Source organism: Tetrao urogallus (assembly GCF_951394365.1).
Source record: "Tetrao urogallus genome assembly, chromosome: 26".
NCBI lineage: Eukaryota > Metazoa > Chordata > Aves > Galliformes > Phasianidae > Tetrao > Tetrao urogallus.
In genome coordinates, this window is record NC_136839.1 from 4308253 (window position 1) to 4321458 (window position 13206).

General features: G+C 44.1%; 1 protein-coding gene across 1 annotated transcript; it reads right to left on the reverse strand.

Moving 5' to 3' along the window:
• Nucleotides 1-2402: 2402 nt before the first annotated feature.
• LOC306955784 (gametocyte-specific factor 1-like) lies at nt 2403-11690 on the reverse strand (the record flags this gene model as incomplete). The annotated part of the gene is made up of 7 exons (XM_079547148.1): nt 2403-2443; nt 2520-2608; nt 3500-3560; nt 3992-4078; nt 5004-5130; nt 6622-6713; nt 11669-11690. 7 exons carry the CDS (start codon nt 11688-11690, stop codon nt 2403-2405), a joined length of 519 nt encoding a protein of 172 aa, XP_079403274.1.
• Between the last annotated feature and the right edge of the window lie 1516 nt (nt 11691-13206).

Here is a 13206-nt window from a genome sequence, read left to right on the forward strand (position 1 = left end):
ACATTCCCCTTTATATCCCTGAATAGATTTAATTCTATCTTCTATTTATGCACCATCAGATTCCCCTGTGAAAATGAGGCATCCAGCAGGGGCTAGAAAGGGGTGAAGGCTCCAGCACTGGACAGCCTGTCCATCACAAGAGACACCAAGGATTTAAACAAAGAACTACAGAGGTGCAGCCACAGTGACAGTCACACGAAAGCCCTTGGCTCTGCCACTTTGGAATAGGCTTCCTTTAACTCACTTTTAAAAATATTCCTTGCCCTGTGGTGAACACAAAGTAATCAGAGGGAGCTTCATCCCAACAATCCAACCACAAATGATACTTGGATTTTAAATAATCTAATGCTGGAGGAAAGGTCATCATGCTGTTTTATGCCCTTAAAAAGCCAGTTAATCTTCCCTTCCCAAATCATTATAGGGAGCAGCAAAATGACAGCTTTCCTGCTTGCTGTGGTTTAGGGTAAGGGAGCCACTGCACTAAGTACTGCCAGCCTTCCACCAAATGACAATTAAATGAGCTCCTTTATCAAACAGAACCCACATTAATGGGGATGAACTAGGGCATCTGTCTGTAAAATTAGAGGGCTTCCTGAGTAAGCATTTGCTTACTCAACAGAACAAGAGTATAACAAATCACTACAGGTGCCTTTTAGAAACATAAAACAGGTTCAAGGCCATGTGATTCAAAATCTTTTTATTATGAACTGTCATTCTGAACAACAAGAGTCCTGATAGAACCAATTCTAACTCTGCACATTATGCTACATTATTTTACACTGGCAGTAACACTAATGGTAAGAAGTCAGTATTTTGAGAACTCTTTTCCAAACATCAGTGGCATTAAGTTTATTCTAGACAAATACCTTGTGTTGTTTCTTAGTTTTTCGTGCTTGTAATTTAGATCTTTTTTTAGGAAGCATACTGTTTAATCCAAACAATTCCACAGCCCTAGATGTGCTGATAGTAAACTGAACTTTTTCCCACCCTCAGGAAAGAACAGTTGTGTTTGAGCTTTCAAACATGCTCTAAGCATTGGAAAACTTTTCTCTAAGAACGAACAGCAAAACTCCAGTGGAAATCTGACAAATACTTAGGTCTAGATTTCAGCTGTGTACGTGAATATCATGAGGACTGCATAATTGCACGTTGTAAGGGTTGCATGCTATAACTGTGTGTCGTGAGGAATTCACAGAGAATTCACCATTGCTGTATGAATTGAAACACCACACACCCACACAATGAAGCTGCAATGGCTGGAAGCTGCGATGACACCATCACGATGCTTTCTGAAAGAAGACAGAAGAGCATAAATGAAAACATGCTATAAAACCCTGATTTATCCTTAATGGACACGCTCGGATGCTGACAAGATAAAAAGCAGAAAGTGCATACCCAGAAACATACTTCTAGGTTTGCTCAAAATGATCTTTACCAATCTTTACGCAGAGATGCAATAAGAAGTCTGAGCCTCCTTCAAGGCTGAAGAAACTCTCACAACATATTTTATGCTCTGCAGGCTATAAAAGACCCTCAAATACGACTTCACTAACCATAGATCTTATGACCACTGGTTACCACTGAGAAAAATTTTCTGTATCTCCTCAGCAAAAAGCCTAGTATTTCCCCAGAAATCCAGTACAGCATCCACATAAACCATTTGAGACACCTACAGCTCTGAAAAGAGGAACACACGGTGCTGCTTTGCAGGTGCAGGGCGTACTTTAAGGTGCACAGCAGAAATACCTGGAAATTCCTCTGTTGTGTGGTTCCCAGCTTCCATTGAAATGGGTCTACACACATTCCCTCTACACCAAGACCTGGATTCATGCAAAGCTGTGGTTTATGCAGGGCATTTCCTTGCTCTCAGCACAACTACATCTGCTCACTTATAGCTAACACCAAACCATGATCATCCTAAGCACATAACTCTGAATGCACCTCTTTTGCAAATGTATAAGCATGTTTTGAAGTATCAGCCCAAGGTACCACATTTCAGCACGATGTACAAACCCCCATGTTGTTGCTTCTTACTTTTTTCACCTGAGAGGACTTCTGTGATTTCAGCACCTGTCACTTCATCATGAAACTCTCTTCCTCCCATCTCCAGATGCACTTAGATATTTTTTCTCCCTAGCAGTGCTGGTTTAAGCAGTCCCAGTTTTACCCCTACTCTGAGCTCACTAGGCCTGACAGTGAGCACAGCTACACAAAGCAGGAAACAAGGATTGACTTGTTTAGAGATGAGGCTGAAGTGACTGGGTAGCAGGGCTACTTAAATTGGCACCACTCTAAAGAAGTCTGTCAGGAACATGGAACATTATTTGTATATTTTATTTCAGAGAAAAGATACAGAAGATAACCCAAACATCAGATTCCTTAGGAAAACCTCAAGAAGAATATTATATAGTATCTCTCCTGTCCATGTAGTTCCCACAAAGCACTGCTACAGCCAGAAATTTCATAAACTGTCACTGTTACAGAAGTTACAGCACCCAAACCACATGCACTCTACTCACAATCCTTCCATGATGCAGCATATGGGGAGGACTCAGGCGCACGTACACTTGAAGGAAGGTAATTCTTTTGTCCAGAGGTAACACTGCAACTGAATGAATTTAGTTCTTAACTAATGTAATTACTCAAATTTATGCACTTTACTATAGTATGGAGCAGGGACACAACAGATGGACAGGGACACAAGGAGATGGTACTCTGCTGCCTGACAGTGGTGATATTTAGAATGTCTATATATGCTCTAAACACTATAAAGTCTTCCAGAGATTGTAATGAGTGAAGCTAGACAACACTGTTAAACCTTTTACAGGAGGACTGCATCATGCTTCAGCCCACATATAACTGCAGGGCTGCCAGCTGGAAAACTGTTTCTGCACACTGGCTTAGACAAATCTTAAAACACACTTTCACACCTCATACACAGCCTGTAATAGTGATCTACTGTTGGCTCAGCGACGCCTGGCAAGGCAGCTCCATCAAGTGCACAACTGCCCTCCATCTAAACCCATACTGTGACTACACTTCACAAAGGGCAGGAGGGGATTTCTGCTAACACAGGGCCCTTATGCCAGCACATCTGCCACATATAAAGCAACAAGTGGTCATGAAGGATTGCTAGCTAAAAATTAGTTCAAAAGGAGAGGAGTAACTGTTTGAACAAACTCCTCCAAAGGGAGGCATCAGGCCACATCTCCAAGTCAACATATTGGCTCATCTCTCATACACTGGCCAGATATCCAGCAGAACTGCATGCTGCCAGCCCCTCAAAGTGCCCTTCTCTTGTAAGGGCCAGCCAAAAGGAAGAAGGTAACAATGAACCAGCAGCATTAAAACATTCACTGTTAATGTTTCCCCTCTTCCCTGGGTCTGTACATCAGCAAAGCCAGCAAATGTCCAGCAATCAAGGCTGGACTGGAAGTAGGTTGCAATATTTTTCTGTACAAAGAACACTGTTGTAAGTTATGAAATTTGCACTCCTTACCTGTTTATGCCAGAGTTGGTCATGCCCCAAATAAAAGGGGAATTTGGCTGCTCTAGCAACTCTGCAAAAGTAAACAGATGATGAGGCTCAGCACTAAGAAACTCCAGTAAGATATCTGAGCATCTTCATCATTATTTTGACGTGTTCAAAAGGAAACAGTAGTTGATATTGAGAAGTGTCTGTTTCACTGTTATTTAACTGAGGAAAATAAAAGTTATCATGTCCCCATTTTTATCCCTGCTGAGAAGGTAGAATAGCTTTTATGGGAAAGGTGGATGTTTGGAAATGTACCTCCACGTCAATCACAGCAGGCATGCCTCCATGCCAAGAAAAGCCTGCTAAGCCAAGAGATGGACATTTAGCAGTACAGAGCACAAGCAGAGTGTCTTACATGCAGCACCTAAGTGAATGGCATCTCTGAACTTATGGTGTAGAGATGGAGGACAGAACCCAGGAGAAGGCAGCAGAGCACAGAAGGAAGAAGTTCCCCACCTGTTTCCCAGTCTTCATCACATGGAGGTGCCTGCCATGTGCTTACAGCATTCACCTCATCTCTTTGGAAGCCAGAAGAACAATGTGCTTCAGGAAGAAAGAAAAAATCAGTGCCTGTACTCTGTTCTGCTTCAGAAGCGCTAAGTACTTGGATCAAACTGTAAAACAGTTCTTTGCTTTAGAGGAAACTTCATGTAATTTGAACAGGTTAGACACACCCAGGAGCCAAACACTGCTCTGAAATCATAAATAGCTTTTTCAAAGAACAGGAGATGGCTGCATTCCCTGGGAGTTGGCAGCAGGAATGCTTAAGTGGAGAGAAAACCTGTTAACATGAATGCTGGCATGACTATTAGCCTCACAGCAACTCTACAGAAGGTGGAAATCTATCTGCTCTTTAGTGCGGCAGCAGTTGAAAAGCCACTGCAGAGAACTGAAAAGACACTGTATATAGCACAGGAAGCCCCTCTAAATAATATGGGACAGACCCACCCATGCTGTTTCACTGGGTAGGAGACAGGAATGGTATGATAGACAAAGCAAATCAACAACAGAAAACCCTGGAAGAGGAGCAGACCCACCTCTTGGGGGGAATATATGACTCAGGTTGCCCCAACTGCAGGGATTTTCACAGCATCTATTTGATGCAAATCAACTTTTCATGTGGCACCAGTACTCAATCCTCAATGGGAGGAGATAATCTGTACTGTCCTTCTAGTAAGTAAAGCATCACAGCTCCTGGCAGTGGTATGTCAATATGCAGTCTTGGATACAACCATTTTATTCAGAAAGCCTGGGAACAAATTACGTGCAAGGCCCATCTTGCACACCTGCAGTGTTGCAATGAACCTATCCAATAAACTGAAGCAAGGCTCAGGTTTCTGAAGGCTGCTGTGCCTTGCAAAACTACAGCCAATAAATGACTCCCAGTTTTGTTTACCATGCGAACTATCTGGACAAACAGGAGACCTTCAGTCCCTAAGGTGAACCTGCATCTCCAAAGCTCTCTTACCTATATCATGCTCAATGAACCCTTTGTCCCGGCACTTCGCTATGTGATCGACGAGGTCGGCTCGAGGAACAAGATGGCGAGCGTTGAAGGGACACGTGGCCAATAACTTTGCAACTTCAGGGTGACTCTGGAAAGGGGAACACAGAAACCACGCGCCACATCAACCAAGTTCACTTTTCCTTGTGTTTTCTACAGATGAGCAAGAGAAAATGATCTGGTGGGTGGCAACCCTGCGCCTGGCAGGCGGGTTGGAACTACATGATCCTTACAATCCCTTCCAATTTGAGTCATTCTATGATTTTACAGTAACTGGTGACGTTGCTTTAAAAGAGACTGAACAAGGAATGGCAAAATATTGGCCATACTTACTACAACTGCAAGATGAAGCTGTCTGACAGACTTATTTAAAACACAGTTCATTAGAAAAAAACAAAGGAGTTGGTTCAAATGAAACACACCCTCAGCTACACAGCCTACAATCTGCTGCAACGCTGGCAACGTGGCCTCATGGTTTAAGGCACAGATGAAGCTATTTCAAAAACAACAGAAAGGAGATGTTAGGTAAATCTAAACCATTCAGATACTGTAAAGCAAGTCAGCACAAAGCCACAGAAATTCATTAATCCTTTCAAAACAAGTATTAATAGAATCACAGAATATCCATAATTGGAAGGGACCCAGAGGAATTAAGTTCAGCTCCTGGCACCACACAAGATTACCCAAAATGCTGAGAACAGAACGTTCACCTACAGCTGCATTTTCACTGGAGGGCACAGCACTGCTAAACTGTTTTGAAACAAATATATTTGGTAAATTTACTGGTAGAGGAACAACAGAAACAACAGCAGAAACCAACACTCAGATAGCAGCATTTGATAGGTTAAATAAAACAACCCTTGAGGGTACAGACGAGAACAGAGGATGGAATGCTTCCAATTACACCACTTGTATTCAAATTCTAGATAACAGATGGAGAGGTAAAAAAAAAAAAAAAACCAACAAACAAAACTCTCTCCCAAATGTGCTGAAGCCAGGATGTCCAGGTTCTGCACATGTGCACATTAAATACTTTTAAGCAACATCAAACACGAAAGTTGTACTGAAGCATTTCTATCACTCAATAAACTGCAACATCCAACTTCTATTCCGATGAGACAGATTAGGTGCACATAACTCAGCCTGAATTTTCTCTAGAACTTCACGTGGGAAAACTTATCTGATCTCAAAGAGACCATGAATTCTTCCCTGACCTGACCATGAAGAGCCACACTGGTTTTAGGTGAGTCAATGTACTTGAAGCTATTTCTAAAAGAGTAATAAAATAATAATAATATTATTATATAAATAAAATTATTATTATTTATTTATTATTTTTTATTTATATATATATATATATTTTTAATTTCTTTTATTTATTTATTTATTATTTTTATATATATATATATATGAAGTAAATACTAAATGGGATCATTTGTAAAGAACTTACTCGAGTCATCCAGACAACAGAATAAGAGTGAGAATATGCACACTTTTTTATATAAAAACTTTGTATTTTATTATATATATACTTTTCATACACACACACAACCCCCATCTGGTGTTCAGCAATTCAGCTTACCTTCCTGCACTTTACAAGATGATAGGGAAAACGACAGGCTCTGATTTGATGTTGTTTATCATATGGACACTGTATTAATCTCTCTGGATCATCTAAAAGATTTGGAGAACAGAGAGAGAAAAAAAACAAAACAAACTAGTAAGAAAGACAGGATGTAACATCACTAATAGAGTGAAGTGGAAAAAACACACCACCACATCAGGGATGTCATCTCAGGAAGTTAGAAGAGTCATTCTTTCTTTGAAACTCGTTAAGGCAGTCGCCTGTTTTGTATAATTAAACAAATCAATTTACAAGTTTGGGGCGTCAAAAAAAAGAAAAAAAAGAGGTCAGCAGTACAGTGAATAGCAGCTCCTTAAGATACCACATTAGACGGGTAACCACAGGTACTCAAAATTAATGAGACACAGTACTTCTCCAGCTATCTTAAGTGGGAATCTCTGGGATGATGATACACCCACCAGGGCCCTCAGGAACTTCTCAGCCAAGTCTTTTTTAATGAACAGCTAGATTGGCTGGAGGAAGGACGCCAGACAATTTAGTTTAATTTCTGAGGAAGCAGCAGGATGCATGAAGCTTTCAAGTGAAACTTCTTCCAAATCAAGCAATTATTTAGGAGCTAAGGAGTTATCAAAACACCTAGAAATACAGGCAATGAACATGGAAGCAGAAGAAGTGCATACACAGATGTCATATAAACGTTCCCATATCCTCAGTGAGGAAAAGAGCAGCATCCAGGAGGAGGCACAGGTTGCCCCACTACCTGTTGCTACCTGTGGGGGTGTTTGTTGTGCACTCACAGGAGGCCAGATTAGATTTCTTTCCTCACTTCTGCCTTTGTGCACAGCCTTTTGGTGCACTTAAGACAGACTACAAAATACCTTAAATAGATCTAAGCATCGGCTGCTGCTGCTGAGCCTCTCTCCTGCCATCACATCCTCTTCTCTCACACAATTGGTGTTCAGCTGTCTCAAGAGCCAGGTCAGGGAGCTGTCACAGCCCACAGGCTGGCAACTCATCGAGATGCTTTTCCCAAGTCACACTGAGCTGACTTCATGTTCTGAGCCACTAGGAAAGAAGAACCTAATCCTTCTTCGCACTCCAGCTGTGCAACACTGCTGCTGTCAGCACCTCACTGCCATTAACCATTTACTTAAGGGTTACTAGAAATGCTGAAAATCAAAGACTTCATTATTAAGATGCTCTGACAAGCTTTGTACAGGTTCAGCTTTCACTGGAATTAAAGAATGGCTTGGGTTGGAAGCGACCTCAAAGAACATCTAGTTCCAACCCCTCTGCTGCAGGCTGGTTGCCAATCACCACATCAGGTTGCCTAGGGCCCCATCCAGCCTGGCTTAAACATCTCCAGGGATGGAGCATCCACACCTTCTCTGGGCAGTCTGTTCCAGCACCTTACCACACTCCATGTAAAACTTCCCAGATACCTCATCTGAATCTCCCCTCCTTTAGTTTAAAACAATTTCCCCTTGTCCTTTTACTACCTATCCATAGAAAAAGTTGATTTCCCTCCTGTGTATAATCCCCCTTTAAATGCTGGAAGGTCTCCCTTCAGCCTTCTCTTCTCCCAGACCAGCTCCCTCAGCCTGTCTTCACAGGATAGGTGCTCCAGCCCTGTGTATCCTCATGGCCCTTCTTTGGACCCTCTCCAAAAGCTCCACATCATTCCTGTGCTGCTGGCCACAGGTCTGGAAGCAGTACTGCATATGGGGTCTCACAAGAGCTGAGTAGAGGGGGACAATCACCTCCCTCACCCAGCTGCCACCTGCCAGTGCAGCTCAGGGTACTGTTGGCATTCTGGGCTGCAAGTGCACACTGCTGGCTCATATTAAGCTTTTTTCAGCTACCAGCATCCCCAAGTCCTTCTTTGCAGGGCTGCTTGCAAGGAGGTCTCCCAGTCCATATACACACCTGGGATTGCCCCAGCCCAGCACCTTACTCCTGGTGTTCTTGAATCTCATTAGGTTTACATGGGCATTATCAGCACAAAAAAGAAAGCAAGAATGAGTACACGATGGAGAAGAAAGGGAGCCTTTACTACTACATCAAACTGCAACCACAAAAGTCACAGAGCTGGCCTGGCCAGGTAAAAAGATGCAGTTATTAATCCAAAGACTGCAGCAAGCAAAGGCTCTGGGGCACAAAAGCATGGAAACCACAATGCTGCCCTGGTCAGCAACGAGCTACTGGGATGCACCTCGGCTCTGTCACTGGACAAGATCTGTCGGAATAAAACTCCTTAAGACCAACATGGTATTAGGAAGCAGGCATTCTCCATTACACGTGAACTGGGGGCTGCGCTACCCAGATGCAAACCCAGCAGCTAAGCACACAGATTATATACACAACATGTGTGAATATTCAACAATTTCCATGAAGTGCCCACCTAAGAATTGCTGTATGTATTAACTGTCTCATAATATCAGGGTAGGGAACCCATCACAGAACAAAGCATGCCTGTGTCACTGGGAAGCTCATGATCCCTATAACATCTTCCATACATATAGACATCCATACATACAGACATCTTCCATACATACACCCACACCTTGAGGACTGTTTGTCCTACAACTTCAGAGACCTGCTCTGTCACTGGGCTGCACTCCCATCCTGCAGATGAAAAAACAGAGAATTTTTTTTTTTTTTTTTAAAAAGGTGCCTCATGTTGCAAAAGTATCTTTCCACTAGTCTGTACATCCCAGTAACCATTTACATTTCAGTTGCAATACAAAGCAGTGAGGTGAGTGGTTTTGACCCCATCAAAGTGGTGACAGGAAGCAGCAGGACACTAATTTAATTTGGCAGTAAAAAATGAGTCCTCCTTCCTGACACAGAGAGAGCAGGGTGTAAAAACATGGCTTTTGTTTGCAGCTGCCACTCACTCACCAGAACAGCATGGTGTGCAACCCTGCTGTGCCCTCTCCCACCTTCCTGCTCCATTTTGCCACCTGCTTTCTGCAAAGCTTTCAGGGCTGGGACACACTCTCCTTCCAGGAGTTTCGGACCTGTTTTGGGCACTGATGATGAGAAAGGTCCATAATGGCATCACCTGAAGTGCTGTGAGGTCAGGAGGTTTCACCAAAATCTGGAAATTGAATGTCACCAACCTGAATGTCAGGTTAGAAAGCCAACATTACTTTACTGCAGTGCTGGGTGAACATGGGTTGCTCCACCTAATGTGCATACACAGGAGCTGAAGCACAAAGATTGTGTGAGTATTCAGACATGCTGAATACAATTCAAAGCGCCCACCTGTTCTGAGCATTGCCACACATATTAAAATCTCACATCATGCATGCTGCGTTAACATGGCAGTCTTGCAAGGGAGTCGTTGTTAGTTGTGGGGTTCCATTGGGAGGTGCTAGCTGGCCAAAAGGTGATGTGCTAAGTAGGTCAGTTGCTGTGTTTGGTCAAGAAATTGTTTACAAAAATAACTGGCTGCTGACTAAGTTTCTAATTAACACACTGGCCTTGCTCTTGTGCCCACAGCAGGCACGTCTAACTCGCAGCAGCAGAGACTGCACCTTCCCACCAATATCCATTACATTCGTTGCCATGTGGCAGATGGCAGAGAGGCACAAGCTAACAAAATGGCACCCAGCTCTGACATGTGCATGAAGCAAAGATGTGGAATTGAGCTCCTCCACGCAAAAAAAAAATGGCACCCACCGACATTCACACACACTCACTGAACATTAAAGGAGACCAAACAGTGGATGTGAGCACAGCGAGGTGATGGGTGGTACATTCCATTGAACCACAGAATCACCAGGGCTGGAAAAGATTTCCAAGATCATCTAGTTCAACTGGCCACCTAACACCGATATTTTCCCACTAAGTCATGTCCCTTAGTACAAAATCTGATGTTTCTTCAACAGCTCCAGGGGTGGTGACTCCACCACCTCCCTGGGCAGCCCATTCCAGCGCCTGACCACTTTTTCAGAGAAGAAATTTTTCCTTATGTCCAACCTGAATCTTGCCAGCTGCAACTTGAGACCATTCCCTCTATCCTACTGCTAGTTATGTGGGAGAAGACACCAACCCCCACCTCACCGTAACCTCCTTTCAGGAAGTTTTTCTCTAGACTAAACAATCCCAGCTCCCTGAGCCGCTCCACACAACACTTGTGCTCCAGCCCCCTCAAAGTTCTGCTGCCTTTCTCTGGACACGCTCCAGGGCCTCAATGTGATTCTTGTAGTGAGGGGCCAGAACAGAGCACAGTACTTGAGGTGCTGCCTCACCAGAGCTGAAGATAGAGGAATAATTGCTTACCTCTCTACTCTTGCTGGCAACACTACTTCTGATACAAGTGACGCAATTGATAACGTGATTCTTTACATTGAAAGCAATGGTGGCAGTAAGAGCACGTCACCTCTGATGGCACAGATTTTTGAGGAGCACACATGCACTGTGTTCTTTACTGGCAAAAATCCACTGTTAATGGCACTGATTATGTCAAAAATTAGTTTTTTTTTTTTTTTAAATATAACTGTGAATGTGCACTATTAAACAGCTCTCTGTAGCCACCGTAGTTTCCACAGAAATAAATAAGAGGCAATACTTTCAGTGCAAGCTATGTATATGCGGCCCAGGCAAGGCAAAAGGCGGGCCACCAGATACCAGTGTTACCAATCCCAGCAAGATACTGAGGCTCTGCTTTTAGGCTCCTGCTGATGTAGGAAAAGCAACCTTCCCCCATCAGAACGTCAGCACCCCAAACACTCTGAATTACCTGCAGCAGCAAACGCAGCTCATGCACACAAAACATCTGGAAAACACTACAGAAGCTGCAGATTTCCCTCTGCTCGATTCACAGCATCAGCTCGGTTACACAAAGACAGAACCAGCCTGCAACACCCCCTGCCAGCTCACAGCGTGCCCAGCTCCCGTCTGGCTTTCTCTGCTTTAGAATTCGGGACGGGAGGAGGAGGGGCAGGGGAGCAGGGCGGGGTAGGCCAGACCGGGCCCAGCCCGCAGCGCCGAGGGACCGCCTTCCCCTGCCACCCACCGACCCCGCCTCGAGCCTCACCCAAGTCATCCTCTGCATCCATAGTGGGGAAGGGCTGCGGTACCGGGCCGGGAAGGCCCTCAGGGCGTCGAGAGAAAAGCGGAGCGGAGTCGAAGAGCAACGCCTCTCCTCGGCGCCTCGGCTGGAAAACACCCGCCGTGCTGCCCCGCTACCCCGTGCGCATGCGCGGTGTCTCCTAGCAACCTCTTCTCTGTGCGCATGCGCGGTGTCTCCTGGCAACACTGCCCTCTGCGCATCTGCGGTGATCTCAATAAATTGAGTTGTAGGCAATTAATTCAAGGTATTGAAGGTAAGAGATCGGCATGACTGAACCAGAACCTACTGATCAAAGTAGAGAACAAAAAGGAAATGCACAGGCAGTGGAAGTGGGGGTGGGTATTGTGGGAGGTACATATGGATAGGGTCAGGAGGCTTAGCTGGACCTGAACACGGCAAGAGGCAGAAAGAATAAGAAAAGCTTCTGTAGGTACATTAACTGGAAAAGGAAAGTGTAGGAGGGTGTTCTGCACCTAGGGAGAAATACAGGCAGGCTGGTAACAACAGATAAGGAGATAGCTGAGGCACTCAACTTTTTTGTCTCAATTTTTGCTAGTGGCTGCTCTACAGACAGCCTTTGCTAATGGGTGGTTTGGAAGGTAGGAACTGGGGCAGCGATGTCCCTCCTGCTGTGAGCAAAGTTCAGGTTTGTAACCACCTGAGAAAGCTGAGCATCCACAAGTCTATGGGGCCTGATGAGATGTATCCCTGAGAGAACTGGCCAGCATAGTAGCCAAGCTACTGTCAATGATATTTGAAAAGTCCTGGCGGTCAGGTGAAATCCCTAGTGGAAGAAAGGCAATATCATATCCATTTTTAGGAAGAGTAATGACCCAGGGAACTGCTGACCTGTCAGCCTCATCTCTGTACTGGGGGAGGGATCATAGAGCAGATGCTCTTGGCATTTGTGCTAAGGCACACAGAAGAGAGGGAAGTGATACAGAAGAACCAGCATGACTTCACCAAGGACAGGTCTTGCCTGACCAACCTTGTGGCTTTTTATGATCTTGTAACTATCAGTAGTCAAGGAAAGAAAGACTGGTGTCACCTGTTTAAACTTCAGCAAGACCTTTGACGTGGTCCCCCATAACATCCTTCTCTCTAATTTGGAAAGATATTGATTTGACAGGTTCATGGGATGAAGATCTGGTTGCAAGATCGTGCCTAGAGAGCAGAAATCAATGGTTCAATATCCAGATAGAGATCAGTGACAAATGATGTCCCTCAGGGGTCAGTAAAGGGACAGATGCTCTTTGATATCTTCATCAATTACATCGATGGTGTGGTTGAATACAACTTCAGCAAGTCTGCGGATGTCACCAACTTGTGTGATGCCTCTCCAGGTCAAAATTCTGAAGCCTTTAATGTTAATAAACATAAAATCAGGGAAGGAGCATGGGCATGCCCACAATTTCAACAGCTATTTTCTTTCTCACCAGATGGCATTTGCAGACTTGTGCCCATATTTAATGTAGTTAACAGTTATTAGCTATTCATAGAAT